Below are 23,582 nucleotides of genomic sequence, written 5' to 3' on the forward strand. Positions count from 1 at the left end.
CACGGTCACCAACACCAAGCCAGCGCTGCTTTTGCAGCACGGGAACCTGCTCCAGGCAGCGAGCAGCCACCATTTACTCAATTCCGTGTCTATAGGTGCAAAATCGCTGTGCAGTTGTTGCAATGGCTTCTGGCTGAGAACATAAGCCATTTGCTTGGGCTCCTAACGCCCGCAGCACAGCCAGCACGCCCAGGCCCGACCGGACAGACAAAAGGCTGCTGAAACCAAGTGTTTTGGTATTCTGGGGGCAACTCACACGCCAATTGCGACTTTCCTTCCAGACTGCGTTAAAGGCACATATGTTTATCAAACTTCTGTTGGTGTGTACAGCCAGAAGGGGAAAACCGTGAGCTGCTAGTAATGTCGCATTTCTGTTGTCACAAGTGGGGAAAAAAATTTGTTCTGAACTGAAGGAAACATTCCCCAATGATTTATGTTGCTTTGTGCCTCAATCAGCTGTTCTCGAGAGCCTTATAAGTGAGATTGTAACAATTGTCATTGCTTTATTCCTAACAGATGACAATCTAATGAACTATTATAAGCCACGCTGACTATAATTATAGTACGTAGCTGTGTGCTAACCCCATGACATTTTATCTTAATATGCTGCAGCAACATCTGTAAATGACTCAGTAATGCTGAACACACATGGTGTCCCGGGCTTGGGGTAAGTAGTTGACACCAAATCTCATCGTCCGCCCATGAAGTGAGCCCATACTTAGAAGGGTTGGGGCGAGTGTACCAGGAATGCCGGGGAAGCCTCGCCAAGCTTGCTCGAAACGGGAGATGTCTCTGTCCAGACCGCCTGAAGCCAAGCAGAACCAGGTAAACAGCAAAGCACCATGACACAGACACTTCTGGGACGTACCAACACGACTTCATTTCCAGATGCAATGTAAACAAAACAAGCAAAAGCTCTTCACTGTCACTGGCTCCCTTAAGCGAGCGCAGACTCTGGACCTTATAATTTCCCTTCAAAAATTTGGCCATAGCTGTAAGTGGTGTGAGGTAGCACCGGAGAGGCTGGGGACAGCAATGCCTCCTTGTCTGGGCTGCCAGCAGCAGCTCTGCCATCTCACTACCTTGCTTTTAACAAGGAGGTCTAGCCTGGGGGAAATACTTCCAAGGGGCTCTTTGACCCCATTGTGATTCAGAAGAACCACAGCTAAGATGTCCCAAAAACATCTGAGAATGGAGCTTGGTTGGAAGAAGAATTGGGGCCTCCTCCCGTCCCATCCCAGCCTCCAGCCCAGGATTGCAAAATGTGCTAAGAGCAGGCAAGTGAACGGCAACCCTCGATGCGGTACCAGACCCCAGGGAGAGGCGATCCCGCCAGAACCAGCCTCTCCTGCGCAGGACCACGCAGTCCAAAAAGCAGCAGCTCTCCAGCCTGCAGCACGCTCAGCTGGGGCCCAGGCAGCCCGGGAAGTTTTCCCGCTGCTTTCCCGCAGCGCAGGGCTCCGCGGGAACGGCCGGCTGAGCGCTGCCCGGACACGCCGCCCTCCAGCGGCGAGGCCTCCTCGGCTGGCCACCTCGGAGAGCGCGGGACGAGCTGCACTGCCCGGAGCCGTCCCGCAGCAGACCCACCCTGCGCAGGGGACGGGGGCTCACGCAGAGCTCCCCTGGCCCCGCTGCTGGAAAGGCTCCTCTGGCCTGCGCAGCACACAGATCTGCACGTCCAGGAGGTTGGGTCGCCAACTACACCCATCTAGCGCCAACGTGACCGCGTAAGCCCCTTCCTTTCCCACCTCTGACTTGCCACTGCTGCTGATGCCTGGCACAGAGGACACTGGTCTGCATGGTGAAAAAGCACCAAAGCGTTGCAAGCAGTGTCTCTGCTGGCTGCGGAGCAGCCAGGAAGGATGCCTGTCTCCTCCGTGCAGAGGACCAGTACCTGGTACGGAGAACCTGCACTCCTCCGGCAATGCAGCCGCTATGGGACCGGCATCTCCCTGCTCCCGAGGCAGAGGAGCGGCTCCCGCCGTGCCGCACACTGCCAGCTCCAGCCTGAACGCGCGGCTCCTGCTGTTGGCTGCCGCCGCCACTGCTCCCAGCAGCTGGCAACAAAGAGATGCTTAACCCCTGCAAGGCAGCATGCAGCAGCGCCCGTGCACAGCCGGCTGCCCGGCCCGCAGGCTCACAGACGGAGCCTTCCTTTCCCCTTCGCAGTGACTCGTCTCGCTCTGTGCCGTGCACCATACACCCTACGAGCATGAACATTGCGACCAGGGACCAGGTTCAGAGCTGAGGCTGGATAAGTCTGAGCAAAGGCGTGCAGACATCTGAGAGATAAACTACTGCGTATAGCCAGAATGCTTGTAAGGAGGTGCTTGCTATACTCAGCACGGTATTACAACAGTACATGCATTTCTTTGCAGCAGTTACCAAGACACATAGAAAAATCAGAGTAATATTACATTACTAGAGACCTGGTGTGCTAGAATTTCTGGGCAATTACTATCAATGGAACTAAATATTCTAGGATTATACGTCCCAATTATTTTTGAAAATAGGGCTTGCATGAACTGAGTTTCTGGCATCCCGCCTTTAGTCTTCGCTGCTCGGTTTCCCGTGATGTTGTCAAACACTGACATGCAACAACCTAACAAACCAGACTAAACATAAAGGTGCCCCTAATTAGCATCTGCAGTTTCACTAGGTATAAAACACCTGCAGGATAACTTCCTCTTTTCCATAGACAATTTAATTTACAGTCACTCCAAACATGCCCTCTGCAGCCCTCCAGGATGCCATTTTGCAACGTGCAAGTACAATTAAAGACAATGCATGGCACAGAGATGAATCGCATCGCCCCTGAACCACTGCCATCGTAGGTGACCATTACGTTAATGAGTCCCCTGGAGGGGCATGATAAGGGCTGTTACAGATAAGCTTCCTGTTCTCATGCTTTACAGATGGAAAGATATATATATATGTATATGTATATATATATACATATATACACACACTATTGCCTCTGAAGAGGAAATAACAAATATTAAAGCTAGATAAAGATGCCCAACCAACATGAGATGGAAACACAGAGTCGTAAGGAAGAATGAGATTGTACCTAGAAACATGAACAGTGAGAGATTAAACAGGTTAAAAAAAAAAACCAGGATAGTTGACGCTACAAAGTTAAATGAAGAATTATATCAGAACTGAGCTCCACATAAAGTCCTGGTTTTGTCTCTGAACAACGAATGCACATACGTGAGACTGAACGTTAGTGAATACATGGTGTATGCATGTGGCTGCACACATCGCACCGATACGACTTCAGCAGAGATGTCAAGAAACAAACATCTGCAAACACAAAAATGCCAGTTTCACAGAATCAGCCTGCAAAACAACGGAGAAGATTAGAGTAAGGGTATGCCCTGATTTGAACCAGCTAAAAGCACATGCTGGGTCTCAGTGAAACACAGGGAAAATACCGAAAGCAAGAGAAAACGTTTCAACAGCAGAGGCAAACCGCTGAAGCAAAACGTTCGTTAAGGCAAAGAGGGCCCATGTTATGAAGAAAGGCAAAAAACGAAGGAAGTAACTTTGGAAACGTGGACTTACCAAGGAGGCGTCTGCTCCCCGGCGCTTGCCTGGCCACCGTCCTGGGCTGGCGCGCGCAGCTGACAGCAGCAGCGACCTGGCTGCCCGTTTCTATGGCGCTGCCGATGCCGGTCCCTGCCTGAGCAGGAGCTGCCGCAGCTGCACGGCCGCCAGCTCCCCGCGCTGCTTCAGCGACCGATCAGCCAGCAGCTATCGGCCAGATCCAAACTTGCGTCTCTGCAGAGAAGGACTTAACAAGCCCCCTAAACACACACGCTCCAAGGAGTGTTTTATTTACTGGGACCATCACAGAGCACAGATAGTGCTAGCGCTCAATACATAAGCACTGATGCGTGTTCGTAGACAGGCTATATAATGCATTTATCCGGGCCATATAATGCATTATGCCTCTAGTTTTGTGCATTTAATCTTAATTTGATAATAGTTGTGGAAGCCTCCCTTCCAACAGCAAGGTTTGAACCTGACACCTTCAGGACCAAAGCACAAACCTGTCTCACTTGAGCTAGAGAGCTGTCCCGCTGCAAGCTGGCGAGGGCCGTTTCACAGCAGCATTACTCGGTGCCAGGAGAGATCCTTGCCCCAAGGGCCTTGCTACGCCTCACATGCTTGGCCACTGGAAACACACGCTCCAGTGATTAATATTAGTTTTGCCTGGATAGCTCCAAACATGTTTACTGTTACGGAACCATATTCCCGTAAAATGCACTTTAACGGTGATTCAGAGAAGAGTGTTATTACAGACATTTTGTTAACTCAAGGTTCATCCATATTTCATAACTAGAGGCTGGAGATATTTCTTATCAGTGAATGGGTATGTCATCAATTTTCCCACTACTCAAACTATCAGGGAATAATTCTTCCATGAAAAATATTTCAGAAGCAATTTCGCTATGTAAACCAGTTTCCCTCCCTTCAGCATTCCTGCAGTAAAACCCATATTGCACAAAAAAACGCACCTCTATCTCTGCCTGCAGCAGAAACACTCATGAACATGTGGTTTTAGCTTTTTATTAGTCTTTGCGAAGCGCCAGGAGGGTGCTCAGTGCTGCACACGCTGTACTGCCGTTTGGGGAGGAATAGTTCACGCCGAGGGCAGAACACTGACTGCTAAAGCATCTGCAGGGCGAGAGCACCGGCGGGCAGCTGGCAAAGCGTGCCGGGAAACTGAAACCCTATCGAAGGCTCTTCTGGTTTTGCATCTTCCCCGGCTGTCCTTCGCCTTCCTCTCCTTCAGCCTGGTACCCCGTGCCAGGAAAGCCCGAGATCAGGGCCCGGGGAAGGGCTTGGGAGGTGCAGGCGCCGCGCCGAGGCCACCGGGACGGCTGCGCGCAGGGCCTCACCGCGGCGGTCGGGTGGAGACGCCAGCACCTCTGCACATCCTCAGTACGCACCTCTTACTCTATAGGTCAGAGGAGTTCGTTTTTTGGTTTTGTTTTTAAATGGATGCGCTCAGGCAAAAAAAAAAAAAAAAAGATTTAAATAAAGCAGCAGAGCATTGGCGCAAACGGAGCCCAGGGGTCCTGGCCGCGCTCCCAGCGCAGTGCAAATCCCTGTCTGCAACCCCTGCGCAGGGTGCTGCAAAGCCGGCAAGCGTCCCCGGCGCATACCGCCCTCTTGACACCCAGCGGGCCGGGCAAACGAGCCCCGCTGCGGCCGAGAGGGCAGACACAGCCCGGCAGAGCAGCCCCGCTCCCCGGCCCGGGGGCCGCGGGCGGTGAGGCCCCGGCTGCCTCACCGGCGAGCGAGGGGTTTGTCGCGGTGACGCCCGGACGGCGACAGGCCCCAGCTCACCCCGCAGCGGCACAGGGTCGGTTTTGCTCCGGCGACAGCCGGCAGCCACGTCCGCCCGCCGCCCTCTCCTCGCCACACAGCGCTGGCCGTTTTGTTCTAACGCACCCAGGCCGTCAACATCTGCGGTCCACCCCTAGAGGGACGAGCTACGGCGGAGCCCTCGGGGCCCTCTGCACCGGGCCAGCGCCGCGCTGTTCGGCGGGAGGAGGAAGCCCCGGCTCGGGGTGGCCGCCGGCCCGACAGCCGGCTTTGCCCCCCGGGCGGCTAGCAGCGCTCCGCGCCGCGGACGCGGTCTCTGGGGCCGGCCGCAGGCTCCGCGGCGCCCGCCGCCCGCGCAAGACGCCGTCCCTCCGCCGATTCGGCGGGGCGGCTGCCCCCGCCGCAGAAGCGCGCCGCCCTCCGCGGGCTCTGCTGCCGGTCGCTGCTGGCCGCCGGCCCGGCGCCGGGCACCCGGGCCCTGCCCTCGCCGCGGGACGCGCTGCAGGGCCCGCTCTGCCTCGGGGCCCGGCCTGCGCCCCTCGACGCCGCGCAGCAGGCCTCCCCGAGACGGTGCGCGGCGCCACGGCAGCGGGCAGGGCGCAGGCCGCGCGGACGGGAAAGGAGGCTGGTCACCAGCGCCGCCGCGTTAGCGACGGGCATTGCGTTTCCCTTGCCGGAGCAGTTCTGCGCCCAGCGCTGGGGCCAGGCAGCGTCCTCGGGGCCGCCCAGACGCAGGAGGCCTGCAGAGCAGAGACAGCGCCGCAGCGGCGGCGGGGGCCCGCCAGGCCGGTCCCCGGTGGCCGTCGAAGCGCGCGGCGCGAGCGCGGCCTGCAGGTGGGTAACGAGGTCCGTGACAGACCGTAACAGCCCGCGGTGACGCGGGCAGGCACCTCTCCGACCGGCCTGCGCGGGAGGAGCAGCCCCGGCTTTCCTGCCACGCAGTTACCAAACCATCGGTTTTGGTACCAAGGTAAGAACTTACGAAACACCACAGGAAATTATTCACAAGGCAGAAAACAGCTGTACGGGGTGCAACACGTCAGGACAGCACCAGTGGGAAGAGGCCTCCAGAAGAAGCAGGTGTAAAGCACAGCGACTTTAAGATAACGAGTAGCTTACAAGCAGAGCAGGAGGCGACACTGAGACATTAGGCTGGACAAACTGATCAGAGCGCGGTGGAAGCACCGCCGGGAGCAAAGACAACAGGAATCCAGCAAACCACGAAGCTGCCAGGGCGCCCTGGGGCCAGCTGCGTCCCCGAAAAGCAAAACCCCTGCAGGCAGGGCGGGAGGAACCGCAGCCCGGCGGCGCGAGGAGCCTCGGGCAGCAGCTGACGGGCTACCGCGCAGCTCAGAGCGTCGCGCAGGGCTGGGGCAGAGCAAGGCGAACGCCACAGGGGACATTAAGATCCCCCGTTGGTTAACACACACCCCCACGCAAGTCCTACCTCTTCTGCACTGGGGTAAAAACGATCCATTCCTGACATCTCAGCTTCTTAGGTGGGCTTTTTGTTGCTGTCTTATATGGGACAGGAGTCTGGTTTTAGTAAGGCAAAGAGCTTCCACAGAAACTTTGAGTTATCAGCCATCTCTTCACCAGCATCTCCCCTGCAGCTGTGCCCGTGGCTGCTAACCCCACCGGGCTCATGGCCCACCGCAACAGGTTGGGAAGTGTTTCCACCCCCGCACGCCGCTCGGCTGCGGAACCAGCGCAAACGCGCAGATCGACACAGATACATGCCGAGACCGTTTGGCCTCCGGCACCGGCGCCAGCAAGCACGTCCCTCCCCTCGCAAGAGCCCTCGTGCCCGTGCGGCCGCTCTGCGGCGGCGAGCATCGCCCGGGAGCGGGGTGCGCTACCTGGCTCCGAGATGCTCAGGCTCTGGTCTGAGGGCAGCAGGAGGAATTCCCGGCAGGAGTCCAGGTCCAGACTAGGCAGGCTTTTCTTGCGGCACAGCTCGGCGACGATGCGCACTGCCCTCTGACAGCGGCCGTCATCCTTGGTGCCGCTCATCTCCCACACCGCATCCTCTGCCACCCCTTCTCTGCTGCCCGGGAAAGTCTAACTAGAAGAGCGTTTGTCCGCTTCTAATCGCCGTAACAGAATTACGCCGGTGCCACCCTTGGCTTGGCAGCACCAGAAGGGGCAGCTGGTGCCAGGCAGGGCTCCAGCACCGCAGAGCCTCCACCAAGCCACAGGTCAGTCCCCAGAAACCACAGCTCACTGCAACCCTGCCAGTGCTGCGATCATCCTATTGCTCTGAGATCAAATATCTCTTCGCTGCCAAGGCGTGTACCAGACGGAGAACCTCCTACCAAATCCAGTTTGATACCCTCCATACTGCATTTTTAAAGCTGCAGCCCAGATAATTCTTCTTAACCCCTTCGTGGCTGCCTCCCTCCTTCTCGGTTCTCCAGGTGCAGAGATTTGAATCCCAGCCCCAGAGCATGTTTGCAAAAAAAATGATTGCTGAAATGCTCTGGCTAAGAGCAGCGCATTGCCAGCCCAGAATAGCTGGAGAGCTCTGGTGGGCACTGCACACTGCTTAACTGCCAAGGGCAACATCAGAAAAGCAGTAAGTCTTATTGATTTGTTTGCACCAGTGCTAGCACACCAGGCTGCACATGGCAACAGAGATTGAGACTGCCGCTGCATTTTGCGGTTAGAAGATTTTTAGTTTTCTGCAGCATCTTTTGATTCCTGCTGTAGTTTAGCAGACAGGTCACGCCAAATGACAGAGCTACACTTCTGAACAGAGAACACATTTGACAGGCATGAGAAAAGCAGCAGATCACGTAACAGGCAATTAAAGTTATATTCAGCAGGATGACTTGTTGCAGCTTCTGGAGGAGAGAAGCTTGTGCAGATATAACGAGCGTGCTCGAGAGCCAGGGATAAGCCACACAGGTCCCTCAGCCCCACATCTCCGAGTACGTTCGGCTTCGTGCCACCGCCTTCGTTGTGCCTGTTAATTGCTGGCCGGAGGGCTCTGGACCGGCGCCCCGTGCGAGTCCCCAGAGCCGCACAGGCTGCACTGAGGCACTGGCCCCCCGCAGCCCCCCAGCCCGGCCGCAACCCACCAGCGGCGCAGCGCTGAGTGCCGAGGCCAGGGACCCCAGATGCCCTGGCTGGTGCTTTATCCAGCACCACCGCTGTCCGGCGCCCGCAGCTTGCTTGCTAAGCACTTCTCCCTGCAAAAACTTCTGCTGCCATGACAACATGATTGAAATCTTTTGTTAAGCCAGCAATGTCCCACGACTGGTCATGCAGAGACACTCTTAATTAGAAGCCACCACCTCCCGGTCGGCCGGAGCACACAACTGTCCCAAACCAGGAGCATGCAACCTCTAGCAAAGAGTCCCGAAACAGCCCCAAGCAGCAGCGATGTTCAGGGATGCCACTGTGGAGTCACACAGATCACGTGGGCAGAGCAGCAGGGCTGGAGCTACGGCTCACAGAGCCCTTGTCCTGGCCGCACGACAGAGCTCGTGTACACTGGCACCTAGTGATAACCTCCTGGGCAGAGGGACCACCTGCGGTGCTGTCCGCTTCAGCGTTCATCTCAGCACGCCAAGGTTCAGCTGAACAGAGCTGTTTCACCCCCTGCACTGCTGCAACCACGAAAGTTGGATGCAGACTGGCCTCTGCACGGGCGCGCGTCGCGGATGAGGCTTAGCGACAGGCAGCGCTTGCGCCGCGGTGGCCACCCGCGCACCCGCGGCTGGGCAAGGGAGCAGCCCTGGCTCTGCTCCTCCCGCACGCCCGCCCCGGCCCCGCAGCCCCGGCAGGTCCGACCTCGCGAAGGTGAGCGTTCGGCTGGCCCCCGGCCCCGGACACCGCCGCTGCCGCCCTCCGCTGCACGGGCAGCTCCTGCCTGAGCCCCCAGGACTCGCACCCGGAGCGGAAAGGCTGGAATACCTCCACCATAGATTGCATCGGATTTACCTTAAAGAGATTTCAACAGGCAAAAGAGAAAAAACCCTCAGAGAAAGGTTAATGCCCAATTGAGAGCTTCTAACACAGAAATCAATAACTAAATCAAATTATTTGGAAAGAAGGAAGCTAATTTTATTCCAAAGGTAATACCAAGAACTTTTTACTTTTAAATTTAAAGTCACCCTGGGCAAATCATTCACCTTCACTCATGTTGCAGAGGAGCCCAAGCTCGCTGGGTCGCAAGAGGAGGCCCTGGCAGGAGCGTGCATGCACGCGAGAATTATTTCTTCAGAACATAAAAACAGACTTTTTGGCACCTTTTCACTTTGCCTCCATGTCCTGGGCGCTGCTGGCTGTTCGACACACCAGGCTGCCCGGAGCCGCGGCCGCTCCCGAACCCACTGGGGTGCCCAGACAAAGGCAACCGAGAGAAAACCCGGGGCACAGCCTGCGTCGGCTGTAGGGCTGCACACGCTGCCCGCAACCACGCTCAGAGCAGTGACGCTGGTCTCCGTCTCCGAGTGAGCAGGCCAAGAAAGGAGGATGGTTTCCCTGCAGGGAAGCACAACACCAGCACCAAGGAAACGTTACTTCTAACACCCGAGGGAGCAGGACGGTCTGCATTGCACTGCGGCCGGATTAATAGCAGCACACTCGATGCGTATCTAATCGCGGGCTATGCCTGTTTGGAGTCCAAACATGGCCAACTACATGTCCCAGGATTCGACATCTGACACATCTGGCCACATCTGTGGAAACTAAGTGTGCTACCAAGGTGGAAACAGGGATATCTTTGTCCAGCTGAGAACTTAATGGGAACATCCTATGTATTTAGCTTGGATTAATATCCCTTCGCAGCTTTTTTGTTTTTTTTTTTTTAAAGTAAAGTCTAGAGAGAGGAGCTGGATTTATTTATGCCAGTTCTAACTAATACTGTGATATTGTTTACTTTCCCAATTAATACAATAATTGGAAACAGCTTGAAAATAATTCAGTTTCTTGCCAGGAAAAAAAAGGCAGCAGAGGCGGCTCCCTCGGCAGCACTGGGAACACGGGGCAGCGCGCGCTGCTGCACGCCTCCGCGTGGCTTCGCTCTGTGGACAATTTAGGCTCCTTTGCACAAAAACGCAGCCCCCCCCCCCCCCCGGTGCCTCGCCAGCAGCAGCACTCACCGAAGGAAAGGCGCCCAGGACCCGTCCCTCGTGCAGCTGAGCCATAAAACTCGCTAAGGCTCCACTTAGGGCACAAAGCAATACAGAAGCCTAGAGGAAGCGCTGCTCCCCTCCTTGCTCTGCAGCGGGCCTTGGCTGGCACCCGCGGGTGGACGGGGCCATCGAGTGGCACCGCAGCGGCCCCAGGGCCTCCTGCCAGCAGGACGCGTCTCCGGAGCGGGACGAGGGTCTGGTCATTGGTGCTCAAGGGGGCGCTTGCAATACTCCTGCTAGCAAAAAGCAGCAAAAACCCACTGATCACTTCACTGCCTAATAAGCTCTTTCCAAAGGTCGCAGAAGACCGAAGGGTTACTCCCAGCTGACAGATACACTGGGAATCATTTCGGTTCCCATGGATCTTTGCAGAGAAACATAACCAGCTTTGTCCATCAGCCATGCGGCAGATGGGACTTTCCCAGCCGGTGGTTCCCGTTACATCTACTGCCCCACAGCTACGTATCCCCCCCGTCTCAGGCGCGTGCATCCGGGCACCCTTGTCTGGCTCATCGCACTGCGAGGACGGGAGAGAGAGGGCTCCTTGCAAAGATGGAGCACGATAAAGTCTCCAGGCCTAGCAGTAACGTTATTGAATTACTTTCTACAGCCTTTATTTGGCAGCAGCCAGCAGCAGATACGAAGGCCTGGCCCATTTGTGCTCTGCTCAGACATTAGGAGGATGCTTGCTCCGAGCGTATCTGGAGGAGGACGAGATTGATTGAAATCAGGCAGCAGATGAGGTTGGTCTGACGCGCGCGCAGCCACCCCGTGGGCCAAGGCAAGCCCGGCAAGAACCGCGTCGCTTGCTGCAGAGGGAGCGGGGAGCCGGCAGGGCCCGCGGCGCTCTCACGGACGCCCCCGGCACCAAGCCGGGAAAGAAGGCTCCTTCCGAAGACCGAAGCGGAGCAGCGAGGGCTGACGGCACGTCCAAGTAATCCTGTTCCCCAGAGGGAAGCAGAGCTGCACAACGCGCATAAAACCAGGGCCGCGGCAGTGGCAGGAGGCGCGGGCCGCGCGCAGGGCCCGTCCGCTCCGCGGGCCGCGGTCCGACCGGCTCCGGTACCGTCCAGCCAGCGGGCTCCAGCAGCGCCCGCAGCCGGCGCCGCAGCAGCCTCCGCGCTCAGGGCCACCTCCGTCCTGCGGCAGGACCCGCTCCCTGCCGGGGCAGGACGCCGGTGGCCAGCTGAGGCTGGTTTTAGGCGCCTGCCGGCGCTTGAGGAGGCAGCGGAGACGGCGGCGGCAGCGCTGCAGCTCAGCGGGAGAGCGGTCCGGACCCCAGGGAGCGCGGCAGCTGGTGGCACGCGCGGCCGTGCCGCTCCCGGCAAACCGCCCCGACGGCGCCCCGAGGGCCGCAGGCGCCCGCGCGCACCGGGCTGCGCTCGAGCACCATCTGGTGACACCTGCGGGACCTCAAAAGCCCGTGCTGAACACACGTAGCTCCCCGCGGCATGGCGCGTGACCTGCAGCCCGCGCTCGCTTTCCAGCGGCAGGAGCGTCCGGCCACGGAAGGTTTGTTACCCACGAGCGTCCCCCGCCCCGGCGCCGCGGGGCCCCGATCACACGCGCTCTGCCCACCCTAAGGAGCACGAACTACTGTTTTTACGACTCTCTGAGCCCGCGGAGGAGTTGTAATCTGCCAGGCAGCCCAGGACGGCTGCACGCCAGGTCTGTCCCGTTCCCAGATTCCAGCCTGTCCTGTGCAACAACCCCCTAATCACCCTTGGAGAACAGCAGATGGGGGGCAAAAAAATCAAGACACCTGCCCTCCAGTTCCCTGCAGCAACCTGGAGCCGTGGCCAGGCACAGGAACTTCCCTGGCAGCAGGACCAAGGCTGCTACAAGTGGTGGCCGGGGCCTGGCCGTCCTCACCGGGAACATCCGCTCGCTACAGCGGAAAGCTAGACGGGACAGCAACACTGGGATCAGTCTGCTGACACAGACCAAACGCTGGAGATGCCCTGTGACGCTCGTGGGACACAAGCGAGCAAGACCAGACAGTTTCTGCTAGCCGGTGCCCCAGAAACAACTGACTTATGTCTCTCCAAGTGGTTATTCATGGAAACCTGCAATCCAGAGCATCCACAGCAGCGACCCCGGCACCACGGCTTTGCCCACCACTCCGTGCTCAGGGACGCACAGGCAGCAGAGGAGGGTGGAGGAGCGCTGCCACCATGCTGGGACGCACCAGGAGCTGGCGGGGCTGGCTGCCACCCTTTCCCATAACATGGCGATTCCCAACATTTCTAAGGCAGAGCCACAACAGGGTCAATCCCAAGAGACCCACAGCCAGGAACTGCAGCCAACACTGCTTTTAGCAGTTTCACAGCTTGCAGGCAATCAGCCCTAATTACAGCCGGAGAAGCTGGGCACGAGTGCAGGCAGGTGGCAGCGCCAGCTGGGCCTGTTTGCTGCCCCGGCGAGGCCGGCGGCGACGGGAGCTGGAGCCTTCATGATGCGTGGCTGCAGCCAGCAGTCGCAGGAAAAGAAGAGAAAGTTCCTGGAAGAGCCATCCTAAAACCCCCAGCTTCCCAGATGGACGGGCTCAAGGCTGCGGAGCGGCGAGTGGCACCCTTTGTCCCAGCGCCTCTCAGAACTAGAAACAGCCCCCGCGGCCGCTCCCGCAGCCACCGAGGCCACCGGCAGTTAGAGGAGTTGTCCCAGAAGGGAACTGTGCTCGTCGCAGGGACACGGGAGGCGCTCGCACCTGCCGCTGGTGACAGGGTTTCTACCTGCTGGTGGAGTCGCGGGTGGAAAGAGGAGGTTAAGCCCCACCAGATTTTGGGCACTGGATTGCAACCCTGTCTCACGTGGTAAGCAGGGTAGTCTCACTTTTAGCTGGAACAAACGTGTATTTCAGTATAAAGTTAATACTACCTTTTCCTAAAAGGCAGCTTTTTCATCATGGTGTTTCTGCAATGCTAAAGCACAAGTATTTGAAATGAAGAGTAAAAGAAAACAGGGGAAATGATCAGTAAGAGAAAACACAGCTTCTCAAGGACTTACAGCCTGAAGCACACTCATTCCTGCTTCAGTTCCACAGCTGCAGCTGAACCTGGTCATGCCCTACGAGAAGATCTCAGCCGGGCCCCACCTTCAGTTCAGAGAGCGTGGCGCACCCAGGGGCAACACCAGCGCGGGAGAAAGGGATTTGATCAGTAAGGAGGAGAGGTGAAGGCGTAAACGCCAACTGTGATTCAAGGGCAAATGAACACGACCGCAGTTTTGCGCGTGTGCGGGCACGGGCCGTTTCTGAGCTGCGTAAAAGAACTGCCGACCAGGCAGGAGCAGCCTCCTCTTCCCTTCCGGCACTAAAGCCCTTCCCGTGTCCTCCCCTGATCGCAGCACCAGGCAAAGCTGCTCGATGGGGGTTTTTCGATCCCTGAGATGTGGACTGACCAACCAGTAGTTGCTGTTCATGTTCCCTGTATTTGGAGCCACATTTATACATTATGCATGGGTTTGGCCCCCAGAAACTCGTTTACTAAGCAAAGAAACACGCTGTCCCTAGCTATGCGTTCGCTACGGACTCATTTGCAAAGCAGGAAGCAGAGCCGAGCAGGGTAGACAAGAAGCATTTTTAACCAGGGGTGCCAATGTTAACAAGTCACCGGGGATCCACTCGACGCCTTTCTTGCCTTTCCGGGACTTGCTGTGCGAGGCGTGGGAAGTGGGGCCCAGAGCAGCCCCCGCTGCCAGGTCTGCCAAGCCTTCGGAAATCATCCGGGCCCGTTAAGGAAAACCTCAGTCGCAGCGTTTAGTTAAGTGAGCTGCGAACCTCAGAGCAGCAGCTTTCTGATTAGCGTCAGGAAAAGAGCCTACAGAAAACCCTGCAACCCCTAACCTACCATACGTATCCCAAGTACGAGGTGTAAATACAGGTGACGAATCATTTTACGGACCCGAAAGTGCAGGGCGATGAAACCCCACTGTCTTAAGTCCAAACTCTGGGTTGAGTTTAGAACTCGGTCTTTGCTCTCTTTAAACTGCTCATTGGCGCAGATCATGCACCCTCAGGTGGTCAGTCACATTTTAATTGCTGCAGATAAAATTTCACCGAGGTGTTTAGCCATATTTCTTTATTCCAAGTATCAGGAAACTGATGCGTCTGTACCTTATGACCTAACCCAGATTTGCAAAAAAGAAACTCAAATTGAAAGCTTCTTCATTTTTCTAATTTAATAGAAATAACCGAAACAAAATGGTTTTCAAACAATGTTTTAAACTGATCTAGTACAACTTCTACACCACATTCCAGAGTATTTAACAAGAAATATTTACAGGCAGCTAATGTATTAAATAACCATTGGAAAGAAAAAACTTTTTTATTACACACCAGCAAAAACACAGGAACAGAACAATTAGAAACTGTAACCTTGTTTAAAAAAAAAAAAAGTTAAATATGATTATTCAGATAATACAATACCACAGAAACAGCACTTTTTTTGAAGAATCATATTAAAAGATGAGCAAAGTTTACTATGTGCAAAAAAGTACCAGTTTAATTACTGGAAGCAAGAAATAATCAAAGAATGCCATGAACTTAACCCTTCCATGAGTATGTTTACATGTAAAACAGGCTTTCAACTGCACAAATCTTCATAGGCTTATATACATATTTCATGGTGTTCTGAACCTAAGAAATACCCCCATTTGCAGGCCATTAGCAGACTTGCAGTCTCTATTCTGTTTTTTGAAACGTAGCTCACACTCTAGAGTGAATGCTGCAACAAGTCAAACTTGGAAAACTGTTCTAGTACCTTGCCTTGTACAAATTCAATGAATTCTAAAGAAAGTAGCCTTAAGCTGTAAGATCACTCAATAGAAAAGGCCAAAACTGCATTTCATACATTTAATAGTTCATTTATAATAAAGATACCCAAATTAACTGCCATTTTTGAAAACCAATTTAGATACATTAGAAAGCATATAAAGTAGAATCCCCATAGACAAACACAGGAACTAGATGGAAGAGTTACTGTACATGCATTTTGAGAAAATAAAAGAAATCACCATATCTGAAGATACAATGCATATGTTCAGTCTGAAATATGTCTATGTAAACTGTGGCATATAAATTTTTTTTAAAAAAGTACCTCCATTATTTACTCAAACACCTACTTTTTAAAAAAATATGTAACTTTCCCCAATTTTTAAAATAAAATGCCACACTATATCATCAATAACTCCTGCACACTTTATTTTTAAAAGCTAGACTTGGTGATATGCATACAAACTTTCCTATAAAATCACTATCCAAAGGAAAGGATTCCTGTCATGCTAATAGGCAACAGACAAAGCAGTTTTATTGCTTTTTCCAAGGAAGAGAATAAGAAAAACAAGAAAAAGCCTACTCCCAGTACATCATACACACAGCTTCAAAACACTGTTGCCATTACCTAAGCTTAGAGAGGGTCAGCCAATAAACTAGGCTATACAACAGAATGGTAAATTTGAGCTAATTTTAAAGACTTCTGTTCTAGTGGCTTGCAGAAATGTTTATAAGACATTTCATTGATCCAGTGTTGAATATGCTGACACAGTCAAATGTCACAAGTAACAGCAATGGTGACATTTCACAAGAAACAAGTTATCCACACTTAATAGCACATTTCTACTCTCAAAAGTTTGGGGAACACCCTTTTTCTTGGATAGTAACTCAGCCATATTATACTGTAGGCCACTTAATTCCAGGGCACAGTTAAACAAAAGACCTGAACCTATTTAGCTGGTTAAATTAGCACTAATCACTAGTAATTACATGGCAGGATACCTGCTGAGGTAATTGAGAAGTCCACAAGTAGCACACTGTACACTTTTCACTCCTATTTCAAAGCAAGTTGCCTTTTACTTCTTTGGATTAACTTAAACCTCAGGGTCATTTACAACAAAAATTGAGACATGAATGATCTTTTTACAAAAGTATCTTAAGTTAGAGCATATAGTTACATCAAGTGCCAGACTATCTTCTTGCTGTCGTGTCAGAGAACTGCAGTCATGCAGACAGACCAGCTGGCACGCAGCCTGCATCCACCACGTCTTTTATCTGCCAAAGTTTCATTCTTAACGTAAGCCATGTTCTAACTCCCACGGTAACACACACCGTCACCTGCGCACACCACACGTGCATCACCCAGCAAGGAGAAGATGCGAGACTAACCCAGGGGCCTGTTAATGCATAACCCACGCGTTTGCTCTTGACCAAGTTACATACAACGCGGCCCCCAAAAGCTGTTTTGGTTGAGCAAACGCTGACCAGTTCTATGACGAATTTTTACAGACTATGGGATTGGGAAATGTATCAACAGAGCTCACCTATCCTTCTGAATCTTTGTGAACAGACCCTAGCTAGTTCCAAACGATCATTCAATTACTGTATTTGGAGTTCCAAAATGGAGAACAAAAATGAGAATGTTCTTTCATTTCTTTTATATAAAAGAAACACTTAAGATTTCTTGCACACAGTTCAAAACTCCACATAAATTACACCACTGAACCCCGATGAGCTGAATAGAAGGATCAGTTTTGGAAGTTCACTGGGTTACGTGCAAGAGTAAAGCTTGAACTCTAATCAAGATCAAAGCTTAACATTACTTGTGGTTTGCAAGTGAACTAGTGGAATACAGGCTACACCTGGCAAGACTACAAAGTTAGACAAATCTTGTCTGGTACCTGGGGTCTGGGAGGAAAAGAGACGCTACAGTGCTCGCAGCAGCCCGGGAGCACGCGCTCCCCCGAACCGCGGCTTTGTGCCACGATCCCTTCCCTGCTGCAGGACCCAACCTGGGATGCCACCACACTTGTCCTGAGCTCCCGTTCAGGCAGGAGGTACCTGCAATACTTTAAGCAACAACTAGAGCCTCACAAAGCGAACAGTTAAAAAGTTGAGACCTGCAGCTACAGAACCTAGAGTGCTTAAGTGCCATAAAAATAGTAACCCCAATTGAAGAGAATTCACAGAATCTTATTTTTATTGTAATTTTAATAATATTCCTTTGCAAAAAGAAGCTGAGAAACTAGAAATGCATAAATAGGCAATACACTGAGCCATTAAATGATCCCTTGTTATTATTAGTGTCCTATTCATACATTTCACCCTTTTCTACTGGCAAAGTTTTTGCTGTGTGTCAACTTAATATATGTATGTTTAAGTAGGATGACTTTTCCTTTCACAAACTGGTAAAAACTAAATTTAAATAGGCGCTCTTAATATCCGAACGACAACAAAAAAATCAGTTTGAGTCAAGTGTAATATCTGCATAAGATAAAGAAGTGAGCTTGAAGTTATGAATACCTTCAGTCCCCTTGTTTACTGTGAGAGGTATAGTCACAATGTATATATACTTTGCTCTATATAAAAAGAAATCAAATCGTGATTTGCATAAAAATTTCTCAGAGCATTTCTCAATTTGATACATTGTGCTAAAAATATTTATCTTTACCATTATGGTAAAGTACATACCAATGAACAGCCACAGGAATTGCTCATGCTGGATATATTAAACCCCCAGTGATTTACCACAGAACTGCTGTATTCACATAAAATTTTATGGCAAATTTACAATCTGTCAACTTGACCTCATCTGATTACACAGGATTTCTTCATCTTACTTTAACAAGATCTACATGAAAGTTAGAAATTACATTTCTTGTTTCTAGTATTGACTTCAGTTCAGTAAAGGAAAAAATAACTGCTCAAAGCATAATTACTTTGCCACGACCTCATTTCTAACCAGAAATGCTGCAACGACGGCAGCATGCAACGGGAAGGCACTGCAGAAATGCCTGCTGCAGGGTTTAGAGGAATAGGAAAATTGTTGTTTTCAGTATTTGACCAGAAACCACTCAACTCCAAATCCAGGTCTGTGCAAGTGCTTCATTTTATGGATGAGTAAATAACCTAATCCTAACAGGTTTATTCCAATCTTTCTAGACATTTCACTCATGAGCTGCTTCTGAAGAAAGTTCTGAATAGTACTCTAATAAAAATAAGATAGAACCTCAATATGAATGCAATGTTAGAAATAGACAGCATATATTACAAATCTTTTCTTGATAGGAACAATTAATAAGAATACATATTAGCTTAAAAACAGTTCAGCAAATGTTGCTGATCTGCAAGAAATCTCAGTTCACTATTTACAAATAAGACAAAGTGAATACAGGAAATTTTACACATTTGGTAGTCAATACGTTATTGTTTGCCAAGTGGTCTATTAGAAACTGATATTTAGGAAGACTGGAAAAAAAACCAACCAGGTATTACCTCTTCAGTCTATATTTTAAGTACAGAAAATTGGATAATGAATACTGGAGATAACATTCTGCCTCATTAGGGGGATCGGGGACAGATGATACAATGCCAAGAATTCTGTCATGAACTCCATTAAAATGTTCTGTGTACAGGATTCTTAATAAATATACTTAGCCCTACTAAAAAGCAACAGTTGCAACCAGTTTAGTCCTGCATCTGCCAAGAACTCACACTCCTGCACTTGCCAATTCAGAACAGTTTAATGATTTTTTTTCTATACATAAAAAGTTGTAAAGAAAGTCAAGTTTAGATACTTGCATCAACACAGAAGATCAGTTACTCACAATATCACTTAAATGAGATGATAAAACCAATGGCCCAACACACACTTAAATTCACACAAAAAGGGGATTTTAGGAACATTTTTTACAGTTTACACTGCAGTCCAGCATGAAAGCAAGATACAGTAACTGTATTGGTCCAGTCTTGCAGAACATCTTACTAAGCAGTATGACAGTCTTATCTGTACAAGGAGCACCTCTTTTCAAATCTGCTTCTCTTCAACATCATTCACCTCTTTTCTGTGAGACCAGAATGAGTATGCCCCTCCCCCCCATCAGGAAAAGAAAAGGAAATGTCAAATAATCGAGAACAAAAAATTTACAATACATTTTTTTCCCCTTTTGATGAGAATCCTTTTCTGTACAAGTGTTTTTTGTCATCTAATACTGTTTAAAAAGCTATCAGCTTCCTCAAGATGGCCACTGTAGGCATGATAATATTCCAGGAACATTTAAATAACAGTTTTTACAATAAAGTTAGGTCCATATCATTAGATTACTTTATATGCACTGGTCTCTCATCTGATTTTAGACGTTTTCTACGTGGCTGTATAAAATCTTCATCGGAGTCCTCAGTTATTTCACCATCATCCTCTTCCTGCTCAAATTCAGGCAAAGGCTGGAAGGTCCTGTCTGGGTAGATCTCTGTAAGTTTATCTTCAAAGTATAACGCAACTGCCTTCCCTGCCTGTGCTACTTCTGAATCAGCCTGTGAACAAAAGAAGACAGGAATATTCACCTGTTGGAAATGCACATCCCTTCACCAAGTGTGCATGGTCTGAAACGCTTACCTTCAAATTAATCTCTTGTGTTTCTGCATAAACTTGAACAACTTTCATCATCTAAAAAGGATACCAGAGTCAAAAAAAATGAAATTATAATCCTTTCTAAAGTTATGAGATTGCATAGGATTGGATGACTAAAGTCAGCCATAACAAGAAAACAATTTGTTATGGACCACAGCTCTTTAGTTCTCAAACTCAGTGGAAGCAGGGTTTAAAACAGTCTTATTAAGAGGGTGACATAGGGTAAATGAACCTTTGACAAGATGCACAACTTTTGAACAAATAATTTGCTCCCCATCATTTTTAAAATTGCACTCTACTCATGATTGCTTTATTCATTTTAAAGTTTAGTTGCCCAGACATTATTGTGGAAAAGTCTCATTTGAATTTCAACAGAGAAGAGCTCCATAAGTCTTTCCTACAGAAGAACAGGCTACACTCTTGGGGTGTTTAGCCCACTTTGATTTCTACTTTTTAAGAGCATATAGCTCAGAGGCACTAGACCTGACTCTGCTATGAGCGGTCAGCTTGCTTCATCTTTTGCTACCAGCCAGCATTTCAAACAGCGACACAGTCTAAAACACCTTTTTAAACATCCATCAGTCCTTGCTCCCTTGTTTTACTCTTGTCCCTAAGAGCTGCAGCATGTTTTCTTCTACAGCAGATGCTTCATTAATTCCCTTGATTGAGAAGGTCACATGACTGCAACTTTTTCCACAGTGCTCATTAACCTCCACCTAATACAGAGACATAAGGGAGTTGGTGGTGTAAAAGTCCCAAATGCTTGCAATTACAGCATACATCATCACATTCTAAAATTTATTTACCCTTGATTTTTACCAGCATACTTGTGAGGCAGTCGAGATTTTAAATGTTTGCATGCTTCCTACAAATTTACCTCTTCTGAGAGCCAGAAATGTTGCTTAAACATTGCAAAACTCCAGTTACATTTTTTACAGAGAAATGCTGGCTGTTTTATGCATTTCTAAGGTCACAAGAAAGCCATTCCATGCAATGCCTTCGCCAGGGCTTTTTATGATCTTGCTTTAAGGAATCTCAGAAATGAGGACATCCCAGCTTACCTCAGAGACTACTCTGTTTCAGCATAATGCCGCATTTTTCTGATATTCAGAGTATTTTTTCTGTTGCTTCACCTAATAACAACACTTAGGTAGCACATCTCCCCAAGTCACATTTCACATATTAGTAAGGCAAAATATTTCAGTATCAGACGAGTTCATTGCAAAACTTCCCACGCTCATCAAAAATATGACTCCATACACAAGCTACCTGTTGAAAACTAGTTCTTGTGAGAGCCCAACTATCCATGAGCAAAAGCATTAAGCTTAATATTGGGAATAATGAACAAAAAGCTTTTTTGGATTCTGCCTGCAGCAGGTACTAGAAAGAGCAGGATATCCTTCAGAAAGGCACTTGTCCTCAATAGGGAGCTTCCTCAATGGAGATCTGTCCTATTTCATTAGTATAAGCACAGTTATCTGCGCAAATTGAGATAGTTTTAAGGACTGCTTGACTGTCTTTGTCACCACACTTCCTAAGCACTGCCACAATCTATTCAATGTACATTAACAAGAAGGTCATCCTGTTCTTCAGTGATGTATCAAAACCAATGAATACAACTATTGCTCAGTCAGTGGTTTCCCAACATGGCTAAATGTTAAAGGCCTCCCTATTAAAGCCTGATCTCCCCATCTAGCTAAAACTGAGAGCTAGTTCTGTAACTGTGTTGCGCTTTTTAAGGGCCTGTCTCAGCATCTGCTCCGTAACACAGAAGTTTAAGATTTGAAACAGAGCCTCTATACGGAGAAGCTGCAGAATCAGGTTAAAATACATCTTAAAAAAAAAAAAAAAAAAGTATAGAGATTGGAAGTTAACATACTTCATTAAACCTTTCACAGTTCTTGAAGATCAACCGGACATCTGCCACAAAATCCTCAGGAGTTTGGTAATGTTGAGAATGTTTCTTTTGCAGTTTCTTTTTCACTGTAGATAAATCCATTGGTTTCTTTATAATTTTATAGTAGTTTGGTATCTGTAAAGAACAAACAACGATTTAACGCGACAATGACTACATAGTTCACAGAAGCAGCTGAATTTCTTCACTTCTTATCAAAGTAGCCATTAGCTAATCTTATCATGCACTGTATGCCTGTTCAGTAAGTGGGAACAATTTCTTTTCCTCAAACCGTTGAAGAATTTCTTTCCTGCCTTCATTGTCTATCATAGCACAGCAAAGCTTTTCATTGTAGTTACTTTTCTTATAGCTGAAAGTAGAAGAGTCAAAGCAGTTTGTTTCTTGCTTTTATTTAAAAGATTGACAAAGACAGTTCTTCTTAAAGCCTCCTGTTGTAACATTTTGAACTTCATGGGTATCCTGAGTCATCCTCTACCAATTCAACAACTGCTAATTTGAAGTATTTTTAAACAAGTGGGTTTAAGACTGGGAGTACAGCCTCTGCATGGAGAGGCTACAGAATCAGATACTTTGAAGTATCATGAAATACTGAATGACCGTCAGAACTTTTAGACTGATCAAACAGGACATGCTTCAAGCAGAAGCCATTAGCTCCCTCCCAAAACAAAGCCCCTCAAAACTCCAGCCTTTTAGATCTTGTGCCAAAAAAAAAATCATCAACTATTTTGCAGAAGGAGACTCACCGAGGCTGGGACTGGCTCTTGAAATTCAATGCTCAGCTCATGACAATACAGGTAAAGCAGGAGACGTTCACATTTCTTACAAAGAAATAAACAGCTTCAAGTCAATATCCTCATCAGAAGTACATATCTCACTATTTTAAATAGGTTTGTCCTGTAGCAGCTTACTACAAGCAAATTTAATGTACACTCTGGACAAGTTTGTTTATAAAACGTCCAAGTTCTTAGGAGGGCATTATTGATGGGAAAAACAAAAAAACACCTTCTGCTCAGATAGCAGAAATATACTCCCTTTTTGCTTTCTTCTTCCAAAATAAAAACCTAGGGCTACAATCAAACATTCAGAAGCCCATTAATAAACCATCAAATTAAAAAAAGAGGAACTATAACCACTTTTGAGTGTAACATGCAGTTACAGGAAAAGACCAAGTTAAGGACTTCTCCCCCCACCCTCCCCAAGACAAAATTAACCAATTTGAAATTAAAATCAAAGTGTTTCTAAGAATTTCCTGTTCAAATTCTTTTCTTACATTTACATGCAAATCTCTTGGAGGAATTTGATTTGATAATGCTCCAACACTTTGTTCACAGTCTGAATGATAAAGCTAAAAATAATTTTGACAGTCGAGGTCATTACACCTTCCACAAGAACGCGCCCAAATATTTCTAGCACCTCTCACAGCCTGAACTTAGCACAACAAACTTAACATAACTACTTTTATGAGGACTGTATTAATGCTAAATGCAAAGAACTTCTAATTAAGAACACTGAAGAGATTAATGCATATTAGAGTGTGTATTTAAATACAGAATATATGTTTACATGTGAGTTTTAACCAGTTGATGATTACAGTTAATTATGGAGCACTCCCACACAGTCACCAAGACCTGGTTATGTGGTCATAGCAAGAAAATCTTATTACTCATTTTGTATTTTTGCTGAAGCCACGGTCATATTCAATTTGCTGCAGCCACAGCAAAAGCATCTTCAAGAAATAGTGGAGGACAGCTAATTACAGAAAGCGCTTTTTTCCTAAGAAACTCATTC

The 23,582-nt window shown here is 49.3% G+C and overlaps 2 protein-coding genes across 7 annotated transcripts in view; both read right to left on the minus strand.

The window, feature by feature from the left end:
- The window catches only part of SYT6 (synaptotagmin 6), a 30,089-nt gene extending 22,364 nt beyond the window's left edge, over nt 1–7,725 (minus strand). The window contains exon 1 of one of the 2 annotated variants that reach the window (XM_068918378.1): nt 7,197–7,725. In XM_068918378.1, coding sequence (XP_068774479.1) covers nt 7,197–7,350 — 154 coding nt within the window. In that variant the 5' untranslated portion in view covers nt 7,351–7,725. The remainder of the gene's footprint in view (nt 1–7,196) is intronic. The other variant, XM_068918377.1, reaches the window with a different exon arrangement.
- Nucleotides 7,726–14,784: 7,059 nt separating this feature from the next.
- The window catches only part of TRIM33 (tripartite motif containing 33), a 43,643-nt gene continuing 34,845 nt past the window's right edge, over nt 14,785–23,582 (minus strand). For 3 of the 5 annotated variants that reach the window (XM_068918196.1, XM_068918200.1, XM_068918197.1), the window contains 4 exons: nt 22,538–22,612; nt 21,759–21,911; nt 19,865–19,915; nt 14,785–19,782 (listed from right to left, as the gene is read on the minus strand). In XM_068918196.1, the coding sequence (XP_068774297.1) occupies nt 19,570–19,782; nt 19,865–19,915; nt 21,759–21,911; nt 22,538–22,612 (492 nt within the window). In that variant the 3' untranslated portion in view covers nt 14,785–19,569. The remainder of the gene's footprint in view (nt 19,783–19,864; nt 19,916–21,758; nt 21,912–22,537; nt 22,613–23,582) is intronic. The other 2 variants (XM_068918199.1, XM_068918198.1) reach the window with 2 other exon arrangements.

Source organism: Struthio camelus, chromosome 24, assembly GCF_040807025.1.
Source record: "Struthio camelus isolate bStrCam1 chromosome 24, bStrCam1.hap1, whole genome shotgun sequence".
Lineage (NCBI taxonomy): Eukaryota > Metazoa > Chordata > Aves > Struthioniformes > Struthionidae > Struthio > Struthio camelus.